The 25,471-nt window shown below is 36.9% G+C and overlaps 1 protein-coding gene across 2 annotated transcripts in view; it reads left to right on the top strand.

Annotated features, from left to right (window-relative positions):
* Nucleotides 1-19,814, top strand: part of EFL1 (elongation factor like GTPase 1) — an 80,653-nt gene extending 60,839 nt beyond the window's left edge. The window contains exons 18-20 of one of the 2 annotated variants that reach the window (XM_030498310.1): nucleotides 2,415-2,599; nucleotides 3,190-3,253; nucleotides 15,171-19,814. In XM_030498310.1, the coding sequence (XP_030354170.1) occupies nucleotides 2,415-2,599; nucleotides 3,190-3,240 (236 nt within the window). In that variant the 3' untranslated portion in view covers nucleotides 3,241-3,253; nucleotides 15,171-19,814. The remainder of the gene's footprint in view (nucleotides 1-2,414; nucleotides 2,600-3,189; nucleotides 3,254-15,170) is intronic. The other variant, XM_030498309.2, reaches the window with a different exon arrangement.
* Nucleotides 19,815-25,471: the final 5,657 nt, after the last annotated feature.

Here is a 25,471-nt window from a genome sequence, read left to right as displayed (position 1 = left end):
CCCCTGGGCTCTTGCAAATGGTGATCCTGTTATCCTTCCACAGTATTTCTTTCCAATATGAAGCCTAATTTTTTTTTTAGTGTGCAGGGAATACAGGAATAGTTCAGCATTTTCACTTGACGCACTAAAGTATCTTTCTGTAAAGTGGTGAACAGGACTTATTTAATATTTTAAGGAGCTGGACTTAATACATATTTAAAGTGAGTCTATTATGCATAGGACTTACTCTGCACGTTGCAGCACCTAAAAGCTGGTTTTGAGGTAGTATCTTGTTTTCAAAATAACTTTTAACTATTCTGAATAGGAAGATCTTACAGTATTTCTTGGTGATTGATATTACTAAATTCATTCATCTAATTAGAGGTAGAGCCGGTATTTCTTCCGTATACTGCAGTCTGCCCATGGTGGTAAAACTGAACACCTTATATAGCTTCTTTGTGATAGCATTAATTGAGGCAGTACTCTAGACTGCTTGGATGAAATACATGTAGCTAGAAATCATTTAGTAAGCTATAAATCGTCTTCTGGCTTTTATGTTTTCAAAGAATAATCTTCAGCGAATTATGGCTAGATTATGTGCATCTCAAATGGTTTGTGATAAAGGTTACCTTACTTACCTCATTAGTATATGTGCAAAGTTTTCTACATCCTACTGAAAACAATTAGTAAAATATTTTGAATTATGACATTAGTGATCTTGAACTTACTTTAACAAATGGCTTTAATATATACGGAGTCATACATACACAGTATATGTACAGTGACCATGATGTGATGCTCTTTTGCAATGTGTATGTTTAATCTGGCTTTTTAAAGCAGTTACTGAGTTGTGAGCTCTGCTGAGGTATGACCTTTTAATATCTGAAAATTTTCTGGACTCAGTGAAATTTCCATAGACTTGAAATTGCTTAGTTAATGCCAACAAAGGCTGTACGTGCATGGCAAACTCAGTCACTTATCTTCAGAATGCCTTAATCTTTTTGTGATTTTTAGATATAGAATCTTAAGTATTTCCTCAATTTACTATTGTGCATAGTAAAAGTGACAGTCAGATGAACAGTGAGGAAGTCCTGTTAAAGGCACGAGCAGATGGAATTATCAGTGGTGATAGAAAGAACACTTCAACCCACATTTTATTAGAGAACTATAAATTTGGAAACAATTGGTGATGAACTGATGCTTCATTACCTGCATCTGACGGGAAGATTTAACTGCACTACCTGTGTGCCTGTGCTGAATTTCCTGAACAAGAACCAGATTCTATATTTAAAAGATCAAGGCAGATAAACCCACTCCAACATTTCCTCTGGTATCCCACAAAAGGCTTGCAGTATAAATGCAGATCAATGTATGTGGCTATAGTGTTTAATGGCATCTTTCTGTCAAAATAGGATGTATATTTCTAATTATTTCCAGTAAGAGTCAGATTTGGCCACCTATATAAGAGGTAGCAGCATTCATGGTTTTTCAGTGCAATATAATATAAAATACTTGAACCTCTCAGAAATTAATACAAACTTGTTCTTCCTGGCAAGGTACTTTTAATTTGTATGTCTAATACTTACTATTAACATTAGTAAATGAAGGCATTCCTAAAACATTTTTTTCAGTGCATAGGTTTTCTTGTGTTTTTATTATCTTGATTAACACAAATGTATTTATTAGTATTTGTCTGTAAGATAGCTAGCCCATAAGTTTGCAAAAACATTTAAAAAAAATAACTTGATGCCTACTGTAATGTCAAACACAGACATTTTCACAGCTATTTTCATGATATATACACTGTATTTCAATGGATTGAACATTAATTTGGGAAAGAAAAATAAAAATTACGCATGACTAACTTAAGACTGAATTAATTAAACCTAACTGCACACATTAAATGTAAACGTGTAGTATTTCAGATAAACAAGTTTACTGTGAGTAGAATAGCACTGCTGTTCAAATCGCAGAATATCTGGCACAGGAACCATGTAGGGAAATGGTGATCCAAACAAACTTCTGAAGTAGCAAAGATATGATTCCTGAAACACAATAGTATTTCTTAGTAATGTTTCTCAAATATTTGGTTGTAAGAAATAAAGCAAGTTAGGCACATAATCTGGCAAAGTGCCTTTTAACAAAATAGCCATATGATTGTATAAAATGCACCTAGTGCAAGCATTATCTAGATCCATACAGTAATAATTTATCAAGTGTTACTTAATGGTTGTGCACGTTGTACTGGCAGAATATGTTGTTTGTTTGGATTTAATGGGTACACTTAATTGATCCACTTACAAGGAAGAATTTTAGCCAAAGAAATTATGTATTTTACTTAATGCTGAACTTCCCTGGATAAATATTTATTAAATCCTCTTCATGACACAGAATATAAATATATTGGTAAAGACATTAAGATTATGTCTTTGCAGGTCGTGTGTATGCTGTCCTGTCCAAAAGAGAAGGCAGAGTGCTACAAGAGGAGATGAAAGAGGGGACAGATGTGTTTATTATAAAGGCAGTCCTGCCAGTAGCAGAAAGCTTTGGTTTTGCTGATGAAATCAGGAAGAGGACTAGTGGCCTGGCCAGTCCGCAGCTGGTGTTCAGCCACTGGGAGGTAAAAATATCTATTCACTCCATATGTTTTGGTGATCTATTTCCTGTAGATGTGGCAGGCTGGAATAATAAGCGGAAAAGGTTAAATTTTGGTCAAGACATTCGATTAATTCCTTTTTGAAATGAAGAGGAAAAAAGTAGCTTTATATTAGTCTTACTTCCTTTTATAGATATGTTGAGAAATGTGTTTATATTTTGTTTAGATGAGATGCTTTTTTATTTCAATAGAAACTAAGTCCTTCATAAATGAAACTGATTCTTCATAGTTGTGTTTTCCTGAATTTTGTGTGCTTTTTTCCATGACTTCTCTGGTAGACTTGTTTGGGGAGTGGGAAGAAAGAAAGCACCACAGAACAACCCCAGCCTAACATTAATAGAAAATGTAACAATAAATCTAATGCCTATGAAAGTTAACCTTTTAAGGGTTAGCAGACAGTTAGGTATTTTTTGTCCTTGTTATTTCCAAGTCAACATATATTTTCATACTTAGAGGCAAAGGGAATAGATTTCATTCTTTCAAAATGAAGTCTGGTGATAGTAAGTAGAGGTGTCCTCAGAATCATTCAATTTGGTCATCTTTTTCACTTAAAGAAAGGAAGAGGTGAAAGTATACAGGAAACATGCAAGTGGGAAAGCCGATAAGGAGTGTCACCAGGTGAGAGTGCACTGTATTTTTTTCCTATGATGATGTGGATAGTAGATCTTCAAGGAGAAATATAAAAAGCTGTAAATCAGAGTTCCTTGTTCAAGACAAAAAAACGCTGCAATGTTAGAGCTTCTTGGAAGACTCCAGTGAAGGAGCTAAAAATAGATTCAAGGACAAGAGTCAGTGGGTATAAGGATTTCACATGAATTCTTTAAAATTAGTAAAGTCTAGGGTTTTCTGTTTTGGGGTGGGGTTTTTTGTTTGTTGGTTTTTGGTTGGTTGTGGTTTTTAGTCAGGTATTCCTTTATTTGATGTTAGGACCATAGAAACTTTTGTAAATGGATTACAGAGTCTTTAATTTGATTTTTGTTTCATCTTCTGATTTATTTTGTGACTTCAAACATTAAGTCTCTGAGTAGAAACAGCTACAGATTTTGAGGCCAGTAATACTCCATGCAGTTGCCAGCTGTGGTCAGTTTACCACTGTTTCTCTCCGAAGTATGTGCTGTTTTTTCACATGGTGTGGATTATTCTTCATTTCCTGTAGCTGAATTGTCCTAATAGGTAGTATCTGTTAAACACTCCACTAGTTCTGTATCTTTTTGTTAGTAATTGTTGTGACTGCCTCAGGAATTTTATATGGGTGCTAATGGAAAAGGAGGATCTCTGCAAACCAGCAGAGTCATGTGCAATCAAAAGAGTTGGGAATCCTTGAAACAGTACACTTGGAAAAGTACATTATGTCTTCTTTGGCAGTGGTGCCTTACTGGTGTTAGAAAATACTGGTGTCAGAAAATGTAGTGGACCAGCGGCTTACCTTTCCTCCCTCAGTACTGATTCATGTGATCTTCTTGTAACTAAGTCTTCACTGAGAGCCACAGAAGGGAAAAACTGAGCTACGCTGAATGAAAAGGGGGGAAAAAAAAAAGGCAACCCTCCATAGATGGTGTATGCACTAAAAAAATAGAAAAAGCAACAGCTTTTTGGGTGTAGGGATCTAGACGTAAGCCACTAACAGATTAGGTATTGCAAACTAATGACTCTTTTCGGGATTGCGTGTGGTATTCTGATCAGTTTTGGATGTTCTTATCTGAAGTGCAGCTGGTGAGGTTTCATGACTTAACTGGTCTTTTGTCTGAAAGGCCTCTGATACCAGTGCCCCTAAAAGAATATTAGAATGGAGTTGATTCCAGCTAACCACTCTTTTGTGCCAATTTCTTTAGGATTTGTGGCTACTGTGCTCCAATACTAACCAAAAAAAACATAAACCTCTTGTCTCTCTGAGCTTCCCTTCTATCGCCAAACACTGGTGTGTATGTTCATTCTGTCAGATGTTATGATCCTCACGTAAGAAAATGTTCACACTATGCAGAGGAGAGGGAGATTTGAACAACTGGCAACATTTTCTAAAATTGACCCTCAGGAGAGATTATAATTACAGCTAGTATGTTAAAATTCAGTGGTAGTAGGAAAAATGCCTGTGTAAGCCAGTCACCTTTCCACCTGGCAAATCTGTCAGTGGGGAGGGTTGGTTGTTTTTTGTCTCATTGAAAGTCATGCTCACATACTTTTGTGACAAAATAAGCCTTTTACTAAGCTACTAGCAATGTTGGCTCTGTGCAGTGATGGCAGAGGGAGTTCATGCTACTCTCACATCATCAGCAGAATTGCTAAATAAATACAATTTTCAGAATCTCTAGTGGTGGTATGACAGAGAAGCCAGGAAAAAAAAAATTTGTGTCTCAAATCACATGAGTAATCTGTAGAGCTTTTCTCTGTTTCTTTTTCTCTCTGCATTCCGCTGAAAACAAAACCCACAAATAGATAAAAATGCTATCAGGTTTCATTAGGTATTAGGCATGACTTTGACATTGCTACGTTACTGATGAATTCTTATAAATATAAACATGATAAACATCAGTGTTTTATTTGAATCCTGTTATTTAATTTATTATTGTGTAAGATAATATAATGTGAACTCTGTGTAATCTTGTACTATTTTGTCCTTAGTGCTAGAAATGGAGAGGGAATGCGGTAGCTACTTGGTTTTGTTTTCCATTTCCTGTGTTACTGAGTGTATGGTTGCTGCTTTAACCACACACTATCCAAACCCTTCCCATGACATTCTAAATTGATTCTGTGTTAGTGGTGTTTTCTCAGTGTGCTCAGCTCATTAACTGAGTACCTGGAACATGTATTTCTCTGCACAGATTGCTTCTAATGTGTTGTTATCCCCATTTTACAGATAGTAAAACAAACACATTTTGGTGTTTTTAAACTTTTTAAACACTTGACTCATGGAAATCACATGCATAAAGTATGTTTAAAGAAGTGAGATTTGAATCAATTTTTTTATTTTTCTTGTATTTCATTAATGTAATTTCTAGACTATAAGCACAGGCAGGTCAATGATAGAGCCTACATTTAAATGAAGCCATTTTGGTCTCTCTGGAAATGAAATTACCATTTTTTTTCTTCGGTTAATGAATGTATTTTGTCTAGTTCAGATTCCTCCAGCCCCAGGGGATGGAGCAATACACATATTGAGGTCTATCTTGTCAGATACTCCTTTTTTATTAATTTCTTCTGTCATGCTTATCAATTTATTCCTGCCTGTAGAGGACAGCACCAAAAAAACATTAGTGGGAGCTTTTAGTTTGGTTCCAGTTTAAACAAATTAATTTTAAAAGTTAGTCAAGTGTTTTCCTTTATGATATCCCAAAGCAAATGTTAAGTGTATTGTGTTTACTTGGCCATATTTTCTTAGGTTTCAGTATAAACTTTCTTCTGAATTCTTAGTTTAAAAAATATAACTTTGGGATAATTATTAACTCCTTGGGTTTATGGGGTTTTTTTAATCCTTGAATTAATTATGCATCTTGAATTAGTGTGTGTTTTTGCCTGAGCCTGTTCCCTTTAGTCTCTCTTGATTCTTTGCAGTTACATCTTTCACTCAGTCGCGTCATTTTATCTTAATCATAAGGTTATTTGAACAAGAAGATATTTGTGATTGCAGAATGCTTAGAATAATGGAGCTCTAATGCCACTTGGGAAAGGTGTTATAGTAAAAAAATAATGCATGTGACTGTTCAGATGCTAGTTGAATTTTCAGCAAGTGCAGAAATTGTTAAAGACAAGTACTAGTTCTAAAGTTGTGAACTGTGTAGTATTCTTGCTAACTCACATCTTTTAAATTGCATAATGGTTGGCTATTAGACACAGGTGTATTCTTGGTGGAGCATGGTTGACCTATAAACACATGCTTAATCTGAATTGTTTTTCTGTATGTCTTCCAAGTAGAATAGTGCCTAGTATGTGCCTTAGGGCTCTGGAGAAAGGTAAGAGATGGATTGAATATAGTAAGTGGTGAGAATGTGAGGCATTCTGAATCTGGACATTTTATATTCTGAATTTTAATCCATTCTGTTTGAATTGTAAGTAATTTTACAACTCAGAAGATGAGGGCTTAATAGAGGAGTTGCTGGGTGAGATTGTTAGGCTTGCAGTAAACAGTAAGCAGACTAAGGTGATGGGAGACACTTTTAAGAATCTATGAATCTATACTAGGTTTGAACTGTAACTTCACACACATCATTGAGCCAGTGACAGTTTAGGCATGTAAATGAATTCTGGGAGTAACCTGCAACTTTTCAAATATGAAAAGCTCTTTGTATTGGCCAGGACATCTGAACCTACTTAAAGTAGTAAATAAAAGTGGTAGTGGTGTGGCTTTAATTTTCCCTCTCAATATGTGTTTCTTAAGTAATAGGAAAAAATGCAACAGTAGAGCCACATGTCTCCTTTCTTCCTGTTTTTAGCTACAGACTGAAGTCAAGGCTAAAGCTCAGCTGTTGCTTGAGACACAAACAAGGATGGTGCTTTTTAGCCAAAATAAATTTGTATGAGTTTATTTTATAACTAAATGTGTAAAAGTTCAATGTTAAAATATTTATTGGAAGAAGAGTTCTCATGTCTGACTTCAGGAATTTTAAGGCCTTGTCTGTCCCCTTTATATATTGTGAATGGGATCTCTGAATTATAAAATGCTTTTGGATGCTCATTTTCCTTGTAGGGAATCTACACTCCTAATATATCTCTGTAGGTTAAATGTCTAATGTTTGACTGCAAGTTATTCTGAATCCCCTTTATCTTTAGAAGGAGATATATGGTGTTTAATTGATAAGCTGATCTGTAGTGATGCACAGTGGCAGCATTCTGTGAAGCCAACATTTGACTGCAGTGTAGTCAAACAATTGGTAAAAAGGGAGGCTGAAAATTAGTTGGGGTTTTTTGCTTTCAGGATGTGGCATTGAGATTAGCTATTTATAAAACAGGCAAGCTGGTACGTGAAGTATTTGTGTTTTAACAAAATAACTGTGACTTGTTTTATTTTGAGAACATGTATGTGTAGGTTCTTCAGTAAAATTCTTTAGCTAATGCAGATATTTCTCCTCCCACCCTCTGCTGCTTAATCCTCACCCCCAGGGTGGTGTTTTGTGGAAGTATTTCAGGTGCTCAGTGCTTCCCACAGTCAATTAGTACTTCTAAGCAGGAAAGGAAGTGATATTTGCTTGCCACTGTAATGGAACGGGTGCAGCAAAATGGAGAGGCTGAACCGCACAGAGAATATTCTCTCCCTTTCTGAATAGGAAGCATTTGGGGCCTGTAAAGGCCTACAGAAGAATAAGAAGATACCTTATTATTATATAAGATACCTTATAAGAAGATACCCCTTATTATATGAAGGGGTTTTTCACTGAATAAAACCAGTAAGACCCCACAGTTGGTTAAACAACAACATGACAGACAAACTTGTAGAATCTTTCCTTGAGATTTTAAATTGTGGTTTCTTTCAAGGACAGGCTAAGATCCTGGCTGCTCTGAAAGCAGAATAGCAAAATTAGAAACAAGGGTTTACCTGTTCTTCAATTGGATATTGTATTTCAACACTGTGGTACAGAAATCACTTCAAAAATGGTATTCAGGCTGCTCTACACTTTTAAGTTATGACAGCTCCTTGTCATACAGTAGCATCATGCCGTTTTAGCCAGGGTTGATGGAAAGCAATTGTTCATGTGGAGATTGCTTTTGAAGTTGCCAAATGTCATCTTGCAACACTGCTCTAGAGTCTGTATTTTCCTTCACATGGAAGTAAAGAATTATTTGCAAAAACTACCTGTGCATACAGGCATTAGCATGGTATGTGTTGAGCAGTAGTGTGCTGCAATGCTGCCAATTCTTTCTTGACTCTGTAGCTGCTTGGGTTAAACATAGGAATTAGCCAGTCACATGGGTACCTCTGCATTACAGTGTATGTGATACTCAAGGAAGGACTTAGTGAAATAATGGGTCTTTCTGGGTCTGAGGTCACGGGAGGAGTGTGGTCAAGAAGTTATGCTCTATCCACTTTTGTGATTTTTGTCTCCTCCCTTCCCCTACTCCACATCCCAAAAATGTATGAGACACTGTCTAAAGCCCACCCCAGTCCATCTGACCTCAGTCCTATTGGGTACCCTGCCCAGTGTCCTCTGTTCAGGAGGCACACTGCCAGTATCCAAATGGCATTGTACCATTTGGTTATGCTCAGTGCAGAAGCACTTTTGCAGCATTACCCAGCATATTACTGAAACCCATGCAGGTAACAGTTTTTCAAGGTCACATTCACATAAACCTCTGCAAAGTTCTATCATTTTACCTGAAAGGTAGAGGTAATTTCCATTTCATAGGGCTGCTTCAGACATGGAAAACGTGCATATCAGCTGTACCCTTTTAGTTGTGTAGTTTATGTCATTACTAAGTGATGAACACCATTTGAACTGTGAATGTTCTTGAAATATCTTTCTAGCATCAATTTTTCTAAGGTAGAAAGGATTCTGATATACTGAAGCCTGTATCATCTTTGAAACTGTGCATAATAGTTCTTTTGAATTATCTCTTTTTTTAAAGAGCTTCTGGCATAATGTTTTTCCTGGCATGCTAAGGGCTCCTTGTGGTATTCAGTCACACTGAGTTTAGTGGTGCTTGGGATTTCTTACAAAGAAGTTCACAAAGGCCATAATGTTGCTTGCTGGTCTTAAAATCTTCATTGGACACTGTAAGACTGCTCTTTCTATTCATGGTCCAACTAAAGCATTTTCCACACTGATGATAGTTGGCTCGAAAGAAATTTTCTGTCCTCACCAGGCAGTAAGGACCAGTAGGGGAAATGCTACTAGGAACATGGCTGTGTTCCCAGATCTGCCTGACCTTTTGGATGAACTAGGCAGATCCCTTCAGTTTGCTTTTGATGCTTCTCTCAACCTTGTTTTGCATAATTAGGCTGCCTTAGGCAGAGACTGTTTCGTACCATCATTTTGTGAAGTGCACTAGACAATGGGACCCAGATCACTATTGGAGCCATCTGGGTGCCACTGAAATGCAAATAATAAATCATCCTCAAATTAAGGCTTAAAATTCTGAGTCCTCTTGTATTGGAAGTGGTCTGTTCTAACTCGTGTCTTACTGAAAAGTTGATTAGCTTACATAATCATTTGCAGAATTTAGTACACGCTCTGTTGTCTTTCAGTATCAACGTAGTACGGTCATAGTATTTGTATTTTTATGGATTCTTACAGGTATTCAGATTTTCTCTCTGATAAAGATACAGGCATTTATTGTTTGAATAATTAATGTATAGGTTGTTAGGCTAAAAGAAAATGACAGCTGTTTTGCCTATGCTACTCTGCATGCTGTTACTAAACAAATCCTATGAGACTTCATTGTTTGGGTGTGTTGGTTTGAACAGTTGTGATATTTAATGAAATCTCTTGCTTTAGAATGATTTCTTTTTCTCAAGAATATCCTTGCATTTACAGTATTTGAAGTTATCTATTCAACTCCCTTGAAATACCTACTCCCAGCTGACTTCATTATGAACAGTGTTTTATTTATACCTAGAGTGGGCTCATAGTTCTGCAGTGAGCAATGGAACACTCTTCAGCATGTATTTGCCTCTTTAATTTTTTTCTTTTAAGTATAATGGAATTCTAGTGATTTGCTTATAGTCATGCTTTAAGCAAATTATCACCCAAGACTTTTATAAAGTAAATCAATGAGAATATTGTTAAACAATGCTATTAAGGAACATTTCCATCACTTAAGAATTGCATTTGCAATAACAGATTTAAGAATTGTATCAGCTGCTGTTCACTAACTCATTTTACTGTATTGCATTTTACATGGCTGCACTTAGAGAAAATACTTGTTCTCTAATAGAGTAAATGCTAGTCCAGTGATCCGCTACACAAACCTTAATTTATAATTCACTTATTTTAAAAGAAACTGTTTTCAGAAGAGCCTTGCAGATGTAGTGTAGAAATACTCGGTTGTGTTAATTAGGGAGCAGTAGCTCTTGCTGCTTTGACTTGCACACTTTGGAGGAGTAAGCATGTGTTTGTTCTGGGCTATTTGCAGTTAAAGCTGCTGTTGTCCCCATCAGATTATTCTGGTGTTGAATAATAAATAAGCATAGGCCAGTGGCTAGTTCATGCTGTTATAAAGAAAAATTCCCAAGTTCTAGCAAAAGTTCCTGAAGAAAAGATGTGTTGAATTTTATAGTTACCAAATCTCATGCGGTGTGGTGGTATTTTAAAATATGCTTTACCATAATGCTAATAATACCATCACATCATTAGGTTTACAGTGTCTTTCTCCTAACGTTGGTTCCTCTTGACATCTTTTGTCTGTTATACTTGATGTATAAATGGTTTGGCTGTGATAATTTTCTTGTCACCCCCTGCTCAGTGGTTCCCAGACACACATGGCACACAGGCAGACTGAGAGAAAGGCAGACTGAAGACCTTTGACAGAAAGTTATCCAAATTACTTGATGTTTCAGCTATGAAAGGCATGTTATTTTGACTTTCCAGTTTTGTTTTGATTGAAGTTTTTGTTTAAGAGTGCAACTTTTTGGAAAAGGATTGTAAGATACCATCACACTTCTGTTTTTAAAATGAATCTTAGGCTATATGTTTTAGGTTCATACTGAAAAAACAGTATGTGGAAACATCTAAATAATTTTAAATTAGAAGTGACATGCAGCATGGAATAAATAACGTTTGTGGGTTTCTTCTCTACTTTGATCCTGTGGATCTTCCAGGATCCACAGCAAATGACCTCTGTTAGGTGGCTACATCATATTCCAGAAGGATCAGTCCATTTAGAATCTAATTAATCATTTAGGACTTTATCCAGACAAAAACTCGATTTCTGTCACAGATTCCAGAGTCATCCTTATGCAGTTCCCATGAATACAAACAATAGCTCAGGGACTAAAAAGCTTCTCAGCTCTGATTCCAGGAAACCCAGACCCACCATTCTGACAGCTGCTATTGTAAGCAAATTGATGACAATGCTTTTGGAGCATTATACGGAAACTTTTTTTTTTTTTTTCTTTTGCTTGCTTGTACTGTATTAACAGAGTATGGGGAATGATGGATGCCGCCTGCTCTATGTATTTGCTGTGATTCATTAATGTGGTGTGAATACAAGAGGGACAGTCTAGCCTGTGCCCTCACCTTCACTTGTAAAAACAAAACTTCCTACTTTTTTTGTATTGCTGTGTCAATAACACCTCTGTGTAGTTATATTGGGGTTACGTTAACACGGCGCTTTGCTGGCTTCTTAAAGAAGATGAACAGCTGGTGCCCCAAGTTGCAGCTGACTCAGTAGATCTGGCTTCCTCTTTCTCATTACTTACCATGTGGTAGTACAAATAGTGTGTTCTAATTAACCTCATCTTTTGCAGTCTGTCCGCACCATTCAGATAGGCACAATCCTCTAACAAATTTTCAGATGCCACCATACTTGCTCTAGAAGCAGCCTGTGGTGCCTGAGATTGAGAAGCAAAGCTAGCTCCTGAGTTGGCTTTTGAAACCTCATTTATGTCTCTTTACAGTGCTCCTCTGCATCAGGTAGCATCACAAGGTTCACTCAAGATGCTGGAGCTCTGTGCTACAGTAAGTTTGCAGGTTTACCCTTGCTGGCTATTTAAGTACTAAATAGTGCACACGTTTGAGCCTCCTGTTATTCCTGAGAGCTAGATGTCCCTATTGAGGCATAAAGAATTATGTCAGTGGGAAAAGTGCAAAACTTCACTTAACATTAGTAGAACAAGTCTGTCATAAGTTATGAAAAGAGCCACTCTATCAAGCGTGGGGATTTTCTCTAAACATCCATCACTACAGTAGCTAAATATTTACAAGTAGAGTAGACCTCTAAGTTCGATTTTGTATACTTTTGGACTCCTCTGTTGTATTCATTCTTCAAGAACCACTGTTTCACTGTTTCTGTCTGGGCATAACTTCTGGGTGTTAGATTTCTTGCTAATGTAAGAAAAAAATTCATCAAAGGGGATAGTAACAGCCTTTTAAGTTACCATAGTTTGTAGCTGTGTATTCTCCCTCAGCAGTACAGACTGGAGCAAATCCATGGAGCATGAATCACCTTTTCTTACTTGTGTGTTCTTGGACTTTGAAAATTTAGTTTGTTCAGCTCTTTGAGCTCATCATGAACAGGGAAGTCCCTGGTGTTTCTACATCATTAAGATGCTGTATGAACATCACTACAACTTCATCAAATCAACATGCAATTTTTGCCCAAAAGTTGGAAAAAACCAATAGTCTTTACTGTGCCTTTTCTTTATTTCTAGTGGATAATGGTAAAACTTTCAAACTCTCCAAAAGCAGAGACCATTCTTTTTATTGATGTAAACTGTCAAGGAATCACCTTTAAGTTTCTAGGTATTGTTTATAAACACCTGTATAAGACATCAGAATGGGTATGACTCAGGCAATTTCTTCTATAGCCAGACAGTCCTGTAATTTAGAAACATTTGGAAAGCTAAGTTTCATACTGTTTATTTCTGAGCTCTGCTTGCTTTTTGTTTTCAGCCAGACAACCCTATGCATACTCATTTCCTACCTAAATAATTGAGATTGGATGTTGCTTTCAGTTACCAGGACTATGCATATACTTAACTGTAACAAAGGAAAATTGTTTTTGTTGGTTTAGGGGCTTTACATACTATTTTGCAGGATTGAACCTACAATATTACCTAATACAAAATAGCCATCTCTTGCTATAGTCATTTTCCTGACGCACCATAAAGTGTAATTTGTTTGATTGAGTTAGGTGTTATTTAAGATAAGGTAGTAAATTAGGATTTCACAATCACTGATGTTCCTAGGTAAAATCGTTTATCTTAAGCCATCGTTTTTTAATTCCTGTTCTCAGTAGTTCGCGTAAGTTAAGCTTTAAGAAATTTTACTTAGTTTGAAATACCTTGTGGCAAGTATAAGTATTTCTCGGGAGAAAAAGTTTGTAACACTAGAAAAGGTTTAGAACACTAAGGTAAAATTTGTTGTTGAGGGAAGTTCATTCCCTCCTTGTCAGTTATTAATGTTTGTGCTAATATTACATATTTCAGAAATGATGATAGAGTGATGTCCTCAATTATCGTCATAATTATCATGATTCTTACAGTAACTAATACTTGTCTACACTCTTTTTTCCATGAGAGTTTTGTTTAAGAAATGGATACGGTATTACCTTTGGGCTTTTTAGTAAAAATGTATTACCTGTAACTATATTTTGTGAGGAAGTCTGCAATAACTTAAATAAGTTTTTCGATGTTTGCAACAGAACGTGGGTAACATAATATGATCCATTTCATCCCTTCCTATTGCTCATGGTTTTTTAGCATTCTTAGAAGGTGATCTTGTTATTTTTCACTAAGCTCCATACTACAGTTTTGGGGTTTTTTACTCTGTTTTATGGTTAGTTGTCCACTAATGGGAAGGAAAGTTAAATCTCAGGATTATAACCCTATACAATTTTGGTTGGTCACCCAGACATCAGTTCACTAGGGAGCATTTCACAGGTTTGATTACACATGCACATTATGTGAGCTTAAGACTTGATGATCAGTCTTAATGACTTAGGAATAATTTCTGGTGCCACTGAGGTGGATTCTTAGGAGCTTAGAATTGGTGGGGGAGGTCCTACTTTTTCTTTAGGTCTTAAAACATTTACTTGGAAAACCAAAACTTCTTAAAGTGCTGTAAGAGTCACTAATAGTAATGGAATGAATTGTTATCTTTGGCTAGCTAGTTAAATATTAAGCCTGGAATTTGTGTGAAATGTACATAGTCCAAAGGTAAAGAGTAAATATCTCTTCAGACTTTCTTGGGGAGTTAAAAATCTTGTAGCTTTGCTGTGCATGATGAAATGAGGGAAGGTTTTAAAGACTTTGTAAGGTAACTACATCTTTGAAATATTCTCTGTGGGGTCTGAGAAGTGTGGGGTATATAGGATGAACTGGGGACAAAGACATGCCCAGTTATTCTCTGATCATGTTACTTCTGAAATCTCTTCTGGAGGAGGGCCCCTGCGATACTAAGCTGCAAGAACAGCTCTACTAAATTTGTTAGCACCAGAAACAATGATTTTAAACCATCTGTCCAACTCATAGGGATTGAAGAACATAGGGCACAGAAATGAGCAGAAACCTTCAGTTCCTGTAAGTTCTAATAAAATCATAGTGAGATAATATTCTAAATAAGGAATTCCTTCTTGAAAACTGAGAATTTTCTGAATGTTATTTGACATTGTTTGCTGACTGGCAATTAAATTTGCTTTAAAATAAAATTGGCATGCAGATAAATGCAACTGAGTTGCAAGCTATTGTGGGCTTCTTGTCACAAGTACAACATAGTGTATCTGAACTCTTGTTTTCTCCTTAAATAGCTAACTGCAGGCTTTCCAGAAAACTCTATGTACTCTGCTTTCATATTTCTCTACTTCAGAGACTGATTACCTGAAATGTACTAATAAACCTTTGTACTACTTTACCGTTTGTTTTTTTTTTTTTTTTTTCCTTTTTTTATAGATCATTTCCAGTGACCCATTCTGGGTACCAACCACTGAGGAAGAATACTTGCACTTTGGGGAAAAGGCAGACTCAGAGAACCAGGCCCGCAAGTACATGAATGCAGTAAGAAAGCGAAAGGGACTTTATGTAGAAGAAAAAATTGTGGAGCATGCTGAAAAGCAAAGAACTCTCAGTAGAAATAAGTAGCCGTGTCTGCTTCCTTTCTCTCCCGACTCAGCTAAGTGCGGGTGGATGATTTTCTATGCAGCAGATTCAAAATTTCATCTGGACTTTGTTCTTTGACACCACTTTTCTTATATGCTATGTCTGTGGCTTAGGTTTTAATCAACTTAAGCCTTTCCAACTTTTATACAGAGAAAATAGTTTGTTTATTTATTTAAATAAAGTATAGGCATATTCGTTGCAATTGGTCTTAATTTTAAAAATTTACTGCCCTATTGAACTTTCTGTCATGGGATTAGGAACTCCTAATTTAATTTTCTGTCTTTCTGATTTATCAGACTTAATTACAGTTAGAGCTGGTTAGTTAGTTTGTTGCAAATAAACTATGCACTGAATTTAGCTCCTAATTGGTTTTGAGTCTGTTTTTTTAAATTTATTTTAATTTCTGTGATGTATTTGTTACTCACCAGTACTTCCCATAGTTACCTCTGTGCAAATAGATGTAAGCCTATTGGGAGTTTCTAAACTATTTTGTTTTACTCCATTCCTCATGTAAGCAGGCATCTAAAGCAGTAATGTTATCCTCCTTAAATCAGAGAGCAAAAATAGCACATGTGGAAGACTAAGCATTGCCAACCAAGCAAGATTTGTGTTTTTTCCCTCCTTAGAACACATCTTATTAAAAAATTCATAGGATTATCCTAAACTGGGAGCTGCCATCTCTGAACTAAACACACAGCTACTTCTGCCAATCCTGCATGAGTGTTTCCAGACTCTTGCAGAAATTTCTACCCATTTCGTCTGTTCTCTTGAATTGAGTGAAGGGAAACACTTGCAAAAATATACAAAATGTCTTGCTTTTTGCAGGTGTCTAGGAGGCAGAAGGCTCCAAAATGATTCAGACTGAGACTAACAGGAAAAAAAGTCCTCACAGGGTGTAAGTTTTAGTTAAGAAAAATGGAAACCTTCGGTAGAAGAGAAATATGGTGCATGAATTATCTTCTCATTTGGCTGCTTAGATTTGTAAAAGGAAAGAACAAAAATTTGAGATAGTTAATACTGAACAGGTAGGTGTCTTTGAGGAGTTTCTAATATTTAGTTAAATTAATAAGTCCTTAAATCTTGTGCCAACTGATGTTCTGCTACCTTTTGTCTTTGCTAATTGCAGAGTTCTGTTTCAGATAACCATGCAAATAGGTTGTCCTTTTCTTTCCAGAATATAACCATTTCTTTAATTTGTCATTGCCCCATATTCCTTTAGCACCTACCTGGTCTTCCTGAATAAATATTCTTTGTGTGTCAATTAATGCAGCTGGCAGAATTTACTCGTATCAGTTTTGCTTTTTCAGGGGCAAGAAAACTGTTACTTGTTTCGCAAGTAGAATGGTTTTGAATGTTTAACTTTTATTTTAAATAACAGCCTTTTCTTTTCCAGCTTGTTTAGTTTCATTATGGAAAAGTTTCCTTTTAACATTGTATTTATGAATTATTCAAGCAAATGAAATACTTGCCTTTCTTAGAAGTTTGTTCAATAAATTGCTGTGTTTTGCAGGGGAGGTCTGCACAGCAGCCCTATTAGAGCTTGAACAAACATACTTGTGTAGTTTGGGCACTGCCAGCTGGTATAGCCATGGAGGGCATGGTAACTTACTGCAAAAAACAGTCAAGATGCCAATGTTTGTAATGAGATCTTGCCTAATGCAGCTACCCTGCTAGCTGAATCCAAGACAGAGCTAGGGATGTTTGGCCTGTAGTCACAAAGGTGCTTGAATAGGTGATATAGGCATGGACAGGTTGGTCATTGTTATGACTACGTAATTGTTAACTGTGACCTGATATACTTAAATAAGCAGAAGGATCATTAACATAGATTTTAAAAGATTTAACAAGAGCTTCCATATTTTGTGATGGTGTGGTTTTCAATTGCACCTCAAACAGCATAAGGATGATAATTCAGGATATTGCAACAGTATTATTTGTAAAGAGCAAAAACTAGCAGAAGAAAATCAAACCAACCAGCAAGAAGTGCTAGCAGCAATATTTGAGATCTGTTTTCTTTAGTAACAGCTACTAGTGGGAAGAGAATCTAATTGCTTATGTGCCACGAATCTGTAACCATTTTTCTCTGGATTATTCAAAAAGTAATTTGATGTAGCTGTTTTTCCCTGGCTTTGTTATACATACATAACAATATGACATAATTTTGGAAAATCTCTGCAAAGCAGGATAAATAACTTGCTGATGGAGCAAGCCATGGAAAGATTTAATTGAGAGCTAGCCATTATATAATTTCATTTTCCATTACCAGCTTTATTGCTAAATATAATACATATTTAAAATAAGCATGCACAGCTTTTAAAATATTTTATATGTGTAAATGTTCAGTACACTTTTAGCTTTCTAAAAACTACGCACTCAATTGACGTGATTTGGCTCTACTGGCTTTAGTAGAATCAAGGCTCCTTACAATTGATAATGTATAAAAACAACAGTCAGCTTCTATATGGTAATATTTATTAAAGAATGATAACTATTCACTGGACAAGCCATATGATAATCCAAATGATTCCACTTTGTAGAAGGAAAAAAAAGCCAAAAATGTTTCCCCAGAGTAGAATAAAGATCAAGCAGTGGCCAGCAAGTCCCTTTCTCTTGTCTCTGGCAACGCTTCTTTTACCTTCTTGCTTTAAAAGTCTTTCATTTTCTCAAGCACTGGTAATCTTAGGTTATTCACCATTTTTTCCCACATAGTTTTCAGTTTCCCTCAACAAACTTCACTTACATTTTAAAGCAGGAGTCCAAAAGAAAAACCAAGGAATCTGTGCTGTATGTTCTTTCCTACTCCTCTTTCCATGTTAGTTTAGGACTTCAGCTGCAGCCTCAGTGTTAGAATTGATGAGGGCAGAAACACCAGAGAAGCACAATATTTCTATACCAAAACATGCAGGTCCCAAATTAGGTCTGAATGCAATCTCTTTGCTCCCTGCTAACCTTAGGAACTAACTCTTCTTGTTTGAGACACTGATATTTGGAACCTTATTCTGTGGGAAACAGAACATGTCACTCCTTCATAAAGTCAGTCGCCTTGCTAACAAGAAGAAAGAAATATGCAACACTTGAACTGTTCACTATACTTCTGATAAATTTAGAGAGTGGAAGAGAAAGTGATTTTTGGAATGCTTTATTAGATTGAATACTCACTCTGATAGTGGAGGGGTCCTAGCAAAATTCTTGGACTCCAAATGGCCATTGTTTTGAGTTGAAACTCCTCTTTAACAATTTGGGGTTGGTTAAGCAATCACAATTATAAACGTCCTTTACATTTCTCACAGTGCATGGCAGAACCCTCTGCTGTTCTGTGCATGGTGTTGGGTTATAAATATGTGGAGAAAGCCATAATAAATCTATAGGAAGGTTGCAAGCAGCACAGTTCAAGTATCTTGCAATTTTCTTGAGTAGTTCTTCCAATAGCATAAGAGGGGAGAGGTGGGTCAAGGCAGGTTTTACAGTAGATGACAAATCAGCAGCTCTCATGAAAAGCTGTGCGCAGAAAATTCTTTAATGCTACTTGAGGAATCTTTAGTTGTTTTTTCAGACAGATTAAAAGGGAACCTTAAACTCATGAGCTTGGTACAGCCTGGCCTGGCATATTGCCGTGCCTGAGATAAATTACAGGTTGGTGCATGCAAGGAGTCACCTGTTTGTGCAACTACCCGAGACCCACAAGGATGAAAGAATCTCAGCTTTTGCTAAGTGCTTGCTTGTTCTTTGTTTCCACAAACTGGGCGGGGGGAATAAATATCTCCAGTATAAATGAGAAACTGGACATCAGTTTACATGGGAAGTAAATACACTGTACTTGACAATTCTGGGAGTAAAACTGCGCTTTTGATTAGAGGTGTTCTTCAAACTTATCTGTCTGAATTTTTTTTTTTCATTTATAAACGTAGTGTCAGACAAGTACCATTTACAGATGAGACAACTTGAAGAACAGAAGCTTGCAGGTCTGCTTGAAACCTTCCACAGTGTGACTCGGCAGCAGAACTCAAACTGGGAATTCAGGTGACTTTTCTTCTCACTCTGGTCATATCAGGCTCAATTCTTTGGGCAGAGTACCTGAAGGTTTTACTACTTCTATTAGGGTTTCTCCTTTGTAACTTTAATTTGGTTCAGAATGCTGTGTAGACTTCTGTGCTTCTTCCTAGTTTCCTTTGGAAGCAGAAATAGAAGAGCATGTGGAGGAGAGGATGTGAATGAGCTGGATTATTTTGTCAGCACCATTTTTTTTTTAATGCTTGGTTTGAGTTCTCACATAGCTTCTGATTCATTTGATTCTTGTTCATACCAGACTGCCTGTGAAAACTCAAGAGTTGAAACGAGGCAAGGGAGTATAGTTTTCTTTGTTGCATCGTGTATAGGATAAGGATAGTCAAGAAAGTAGTGATCAGGTCTTTTTGTACTTGTTATAATGGTCACACATAGTTCTTTGGTAGTTATAAAATGTTTTGAAATCCTTCCTTGGAGGGTGTTAAATGTTAATTTTATTTTTTTTTTTTAAACTGCGTACTGCTATGTCCCCACTCACAGGATGCTTATGAGAAATTTCCATCAACTGACATTACGTCTGATAGACAAAATCCGTGGAAATGAAACCAATCCTGAACTATGATTTTTTAAAGATAAAATATTTACATAAGATTTCCAGTTAGTAAATGTTCTTTTGGATTTGAGCATTTTTTGTGTTGGTTTTTTTCCTCTTATTTTGACTATAGCTAAGCTTCTCTGAAAGATTTTCATTAAATTTCTGTATTATGTAGGTTTTCAATGACAGGAAAAATGACCTGGAAACAAATGTTTTAAGCCAAGTAGTATTTTAAAAAGCATGGATGCACCAAATCTTTCAATTTCAGTCAGGAATATTGTCTTACTGTATATCCTCCTCCCCTTACCTCAATAGGTATAAGTCTTACCAGAATATGCAGAAAGCCAAGTAAATACCCATTTTTGTCTGACACAGCTTTTTCATTTTTAATTATTATTTTTTGAACTTCAAGCTTACAATTGAATTCTTTGGATTCGCTTATGACATCTCAGCTGTGACTGAGAGTATAAGGCACAAACATCCATGTTGGTGGTGTTACCAGGCAAAAGATGTTTTTCGGAAAAGCTGATGCCATTTCCACAGCCATAACTCAAGCTTCTTGGGAATTTTCTGTAGACTGGGATCCAGTGAAGTTGGGGAGAGGTTGGCAGAATGTGGAGTAGAAGCTCTTATTTTAAACCATGCATAGATATGTCTGTAAAATGATAAAAAGGGCGTACATTTCTTATTGTGCTGTTCTTCTCCAGTTTGCAGTTCTACTCCTGGAATTTGCAGTGTCTATCATTCGGTTCTTCAGTACAGCCTTGAGAAGGAAAATACTTACAATGTTAATGTGAGGTGTCTGTGTAGGCCTGGCTGATTTTATCGGTGTTTAGGCAAATAGTTTACATGTAAGATAAAACATTTACATGTAAATACCATTTTGATTTAGCGGTATTTCTGAATTTTGGTCTCTTATCTACTTGATGTGGCTTAGTCATATCCTCCGTTGTGAGTGTGTGCTTTTTGACTTGTTTTTGTGCTGGTTTGGATCTACTGAAAAGTAGATAAGATAAAAATTAGTATTTATTTTCATGGTTTCTATAAATAAACTGAACTGAAAAGTTTGGGGGCCATTGGTCTTTTACAGCTGTATGATTCCATGATTATAAAACTCCTGCAAATCATGACTAACAGGAGGAAAAAATAGACACCATGAAGTAGTGTGGTTTGGGCTGTTTGGCAGAGACTTTTCTGTTTCAACAGATGCTGTTTTCCTACAGGAGCTTTATTTATTTATTGTTAATTTATCCTTCCTCTCCCTCTATTCATCCCTCCTCCTTCATTTCCTATTTTACCAAGGATCCAACTCCATAACCTCCCACTGATTCTTTAGAGGAATATTTTTATTATCAACTTATTTACTTTTTTTTTTTTAACTGCTTATCTTTGTGAAGACTTGCTGATTCTGGAAGTTGAACCAAAAAAAAGAGAGCAAAATTCAGTAGTATTTTCCTGTTAGCATTTTTGATGGCCATATAAAAGGCTTGTCCTTCACCCTTACAAAAGTGGCATGTCTCACTGGTCTCCAGTGAGATCCGTAGATGCATTTTTTTCCCCCAGAAAAGCTGCTGGTGTAAAAGGCTAATAATAAATAATAATCTGCACAGGCAGCAAAATTAAAACTTTTGTCAAAAGAATCTGTAGCCTTTTTAAACCCTGCATTTCCTACATGCTCACAAACATGTTTGCTATCCCCCGAGAGGGAGGGGAATTCAGTAATGTTATTCTACTTTTTTGTAAAGTGGCCACAAAGCACAGCTAAAATATGCATCTTCTCAAGTGGAATTACAAATGGGAGGCAGATTGATCATCATCACCAATTCAGCGCTGGCTTATTCCCATCTGTGGAGAGCTCTTTCCAGAATTTTTCATATGGTTCTTTTACACTTTAATAAATTAAGTCAGGTAATGAATAAATCACTCTTGTTTCATTGCTTCCTGAATGACTTATGCCAGTGTGAACTTCTGCCCTGGAGTATTTTAGCACTTCTTTTGCTGGAGTGAAGGCCTCAAACTTTGAGACAAATCTTAAGAAACTTTTGGGCTTTAGTGATGACTCCATGACAGTTAGGTGTATCATTGTCCCCTCTGCCATATTCTCCTGAAAACATTAATTCTGGCTTGTAACTTGCTTAAAAAAGAAAGAAGAGCCCACAGTCTTAATGTAAAAAGAAGGCTGCAGAGTAAGCAACAAACTTTTAAGAGTGGGTTAGTACAAAATGATCCCTGGCCTTCTAACTTGGTGTGCCCTACAAAGGCAATATTTTGGTGTAGTGATGATTTCTTAGCATTTGAAAAAGGGAACATTGAGCTGTCTTATAATTGTAGGATTAAAGGAAATAGTTTGGAGTGGCCACCATGCAATGCAAGCCTAAATGCTGTCCTTAGTGGAGCTGTAAAACAGTTGATCATGATGAAGAGGTAGATTTAATCATGATTAAAGAGGACTTGAAATCCATGGCATCTTTAGGAGTCCCACTCTTTTGCCACATCTAAAGGCAGTATAACCTTTTGGCTGGACTTACTGCCTGAGTGCTCTCAGATTTTAGTCCTACTTTGTTCAAAGGGAAGGATGCAAAGTCAAGGTCAATTGTGTAGGAGTAGGGACTGAGATGACAAAAAAGAAGCTGAAAAATTTTCACAGCAGGACTGGTACAACCATTAAACAGTGGTTTCTGGTTGCTTCTAATAGATGTGTTTGACCATAAGTCCTTTTTTTTTTTCCTAATGCTCCTTTAAACGATGGTTTTACAGCAATCAACCAAATTCCAAAGGCTGATTTATTTCCTCAGTGATACAGACATATCCAGAGCCAACAACTGGTGCTGATATATAGTAGCAGACACGCTATGGAGCATACCTGCAGCTGATTGTTTTCTGTCTTTCATCTCTTGTCATGGTAGCATTTACCTTTAGGAGGTCAAGTGAATGGCTTTTTAGAAGAAAAAGCTGGCATTGCTTCATGGAGTGACTGACAGAAGGAGCTGTGTAAGCGGCAGCTGAAGCTGCGCTTCCCCTGGAGACTAGGCACAGTATGTTCATGACAAGTGCTGCTATCACTGGTCTGGGGGTTGAAAGCTGATCCTATTTATGAATCCATGTCTTCTCCTTGTAATATTGCTGTCATGCAGCATGAGCAGCTTAGGAAGGTTATTTTAAATTAACCTTCCTGTGTTAAAACAATGTCGAGTCTGTTCCTATCACATCCAACATTTTAAGCATCAAGGCCAGTGGGTAATTCGAGTGCAGCTGGTGTGAAAGGGAAAAGCTGGAGAAGAAATGTAAAAATGCTGTGGAAAATAGTATCATCATGCTTGTCTGGGTGCGTTCATAGTAACTGTTTTAATTGCATAATGAGATTGCTTTGTGGCTCTAGAAGTGTTCAATAATAGATAATGCACAAGTATGCTATCTGGAGTATACACTGACAGGCAGAATGCAATTACCAGTCAGAGCATGCCTTCTGTAGAGCCTTGCTTCTGCGAAGGAAAGCATGAAGAAACAAGCCTCTGCAGCTTATTTCTCTGCCTCCCTCTCTGTCCTGGAGATTTCAGTAGAAGCCTCTTGTCTGTGGCAGGCTCATCATTTCAGGGCACGTGGTGGAAAGGGAGCTGTGAATTCCCAGCAGCAGTGATTTCCTGGGTACCAGTTCACTGACTGTATAAAAGCAGCTCTACATAATCTTCTTAGTCCCTTTCTGCCAGGATCCAGCAGTGGACCCTGGCTTCTATTGAATCTTGATGCTGGGACAGGTGGAGCTTGAAGAACTACATGAAAGCATGTTTTGAGGGGATGTTATTCTGAGAACCACAGGCTGCATGAAGGTGTGAGACCCGGGTCATGAAATGGCAAGAGCTCTCTTCTTATGTAAGAGAATTCTATATTTGAAACTCCTTGATTATTTCTTTGTTCTTGTGGTTGTCTCTCAGTTGAGCACCCTAAAGAACATGAGGAAGCCTCTGCCAACCTGGGCTTGGGCCGTAGAAAAGGGAAGTCCAGCAACTGTCCTGTTTTCTGATAGCTGTCACTTGTGCTTCATAGCTGTCACTTGTGCTTGAGCTTATCAACATCATTTCTTCCAAGCCAAAGATGGTAAAACTGTGATGGACAAAGGAAAATACCTAACTCTGTGGTCAAGAGTTGGTGACTGACAAGCTGAGCTGTGTTTTTGCACTAGAGCTTGAAGGTAACGTATTTGTCTAGTCAGAAAGAATGAAACTATGCATTTCCTCATAGCTGGCTGAAAACAAACACCTGCATCTTTTAAACATGTCTGAAAGGTGAAGTAACTTTAAGATTCCCTTGCATTTGTTGTATAAACAGATTTAGTATTGATATTAGCAATTTGGACTTGAGCAATGGCATTGTCATACTGTGTGTGATTCACTTTTAGACAAGCAAAAGAACCAAGTTCCCATGCTATTGGGCATGGTAACCCAGAGAGTGTATGTGCTGCGAGCAGGCAGCCAAAGGAAAACAGAGGTCAAAAGAGTTGAAGTTGTTGGGTATTAACTTTAACCTTGTGTTGGAAGGACCAAAGGACCTGTTCAGTGAAGAAAGTTGAAATAATCACTGAACAGTATGAAAACCATACATGCTGTGTCAGGCACTTGTCAGTGCGGCCCTGTGCTGCATGGCGTTTGCGTTGGTGTGGCAAATTGACTCCCTTGCATTGCCTCCCTGGAGTACATGTACTTCTTTTGCATCTGATTACATGGAAGTGTGGTATGTAATACAGCCTAGCCTTGAGGTTTTAGTACATACAGTTTGAGAGTTAGGACCAGAATCTCATTCTGAGTAATTTGTTGTGGTTTATGTGATTTTAGTTGAGTCTTGTTTGACTTCTGTCAGATGAAGATTTGGTTTTTGTGCCACTTCCATTTTGTTCTTGACTAACAAAGTTGCAGGTATCTGTGATAATGCTAGCTGAGCCTTTTTTCTTCATAGGTTTATTACTGGAGAGCAGAGATATGTCTGCAGACTTATGAGCACTCCTATAAATAGCAAGCTACTGTGCATAAGGAGACTGTTACTGTTGCCAACTCAATGTTTTTATGACAAATCTTGTGATACTTTGTTTTTCCTAAAAACCTCAGGTCTTGTATTTCATCAGAATCTCTGTTTTCGTTAAAATGAAAAAAAAAAAAAAGGGAAAGAAACAAGTTTCCAGCTTGATGTTGGCATCAAATTAGAGAAAAACATGAAAATGTTTGCAGTTTCACCATGATGGCTGAAGAAACCAAATGCATACGAGAACCCCCAAATATAGTCTTTTACTTTAAAAACAACAAACAAAAAATCCCAAACCACCGAGTAAATGAAAGACCTGTGGTTTTGAAGGACAGACTCTTAATGTCTGTGTTGTGGTCTTTTACTGTAACTGTAAAAGTGACTTTTGTAATACTTTATAAGAAGTGGTGGTATTTTTTTTTCATTGCAGATAAGGTTCTTGCAAAATCCTTATTTAAAAAGAAAATATGTTGAATCCTTT

The sequence above is a fragment of the Strigops habroptila genome, chromosome 9 (assembly GCF_004027225.2).
Source record: "Strigops habroptila isolate Jane chromosome 9, bStrHab1.2.pri, whole genome shotgun sequence".
Lineage (NCBI taxonomy): Eukaryota > Metazoa > Chordata > Aves > Psittaciformes > Psittacidae > Strigops > Strigops habroptila.
The sequence above is the reverse complement of the archived record's forward strand: the minus strand, read 5'-3'. Positions and strand labels throughout refer to the sequence as shown.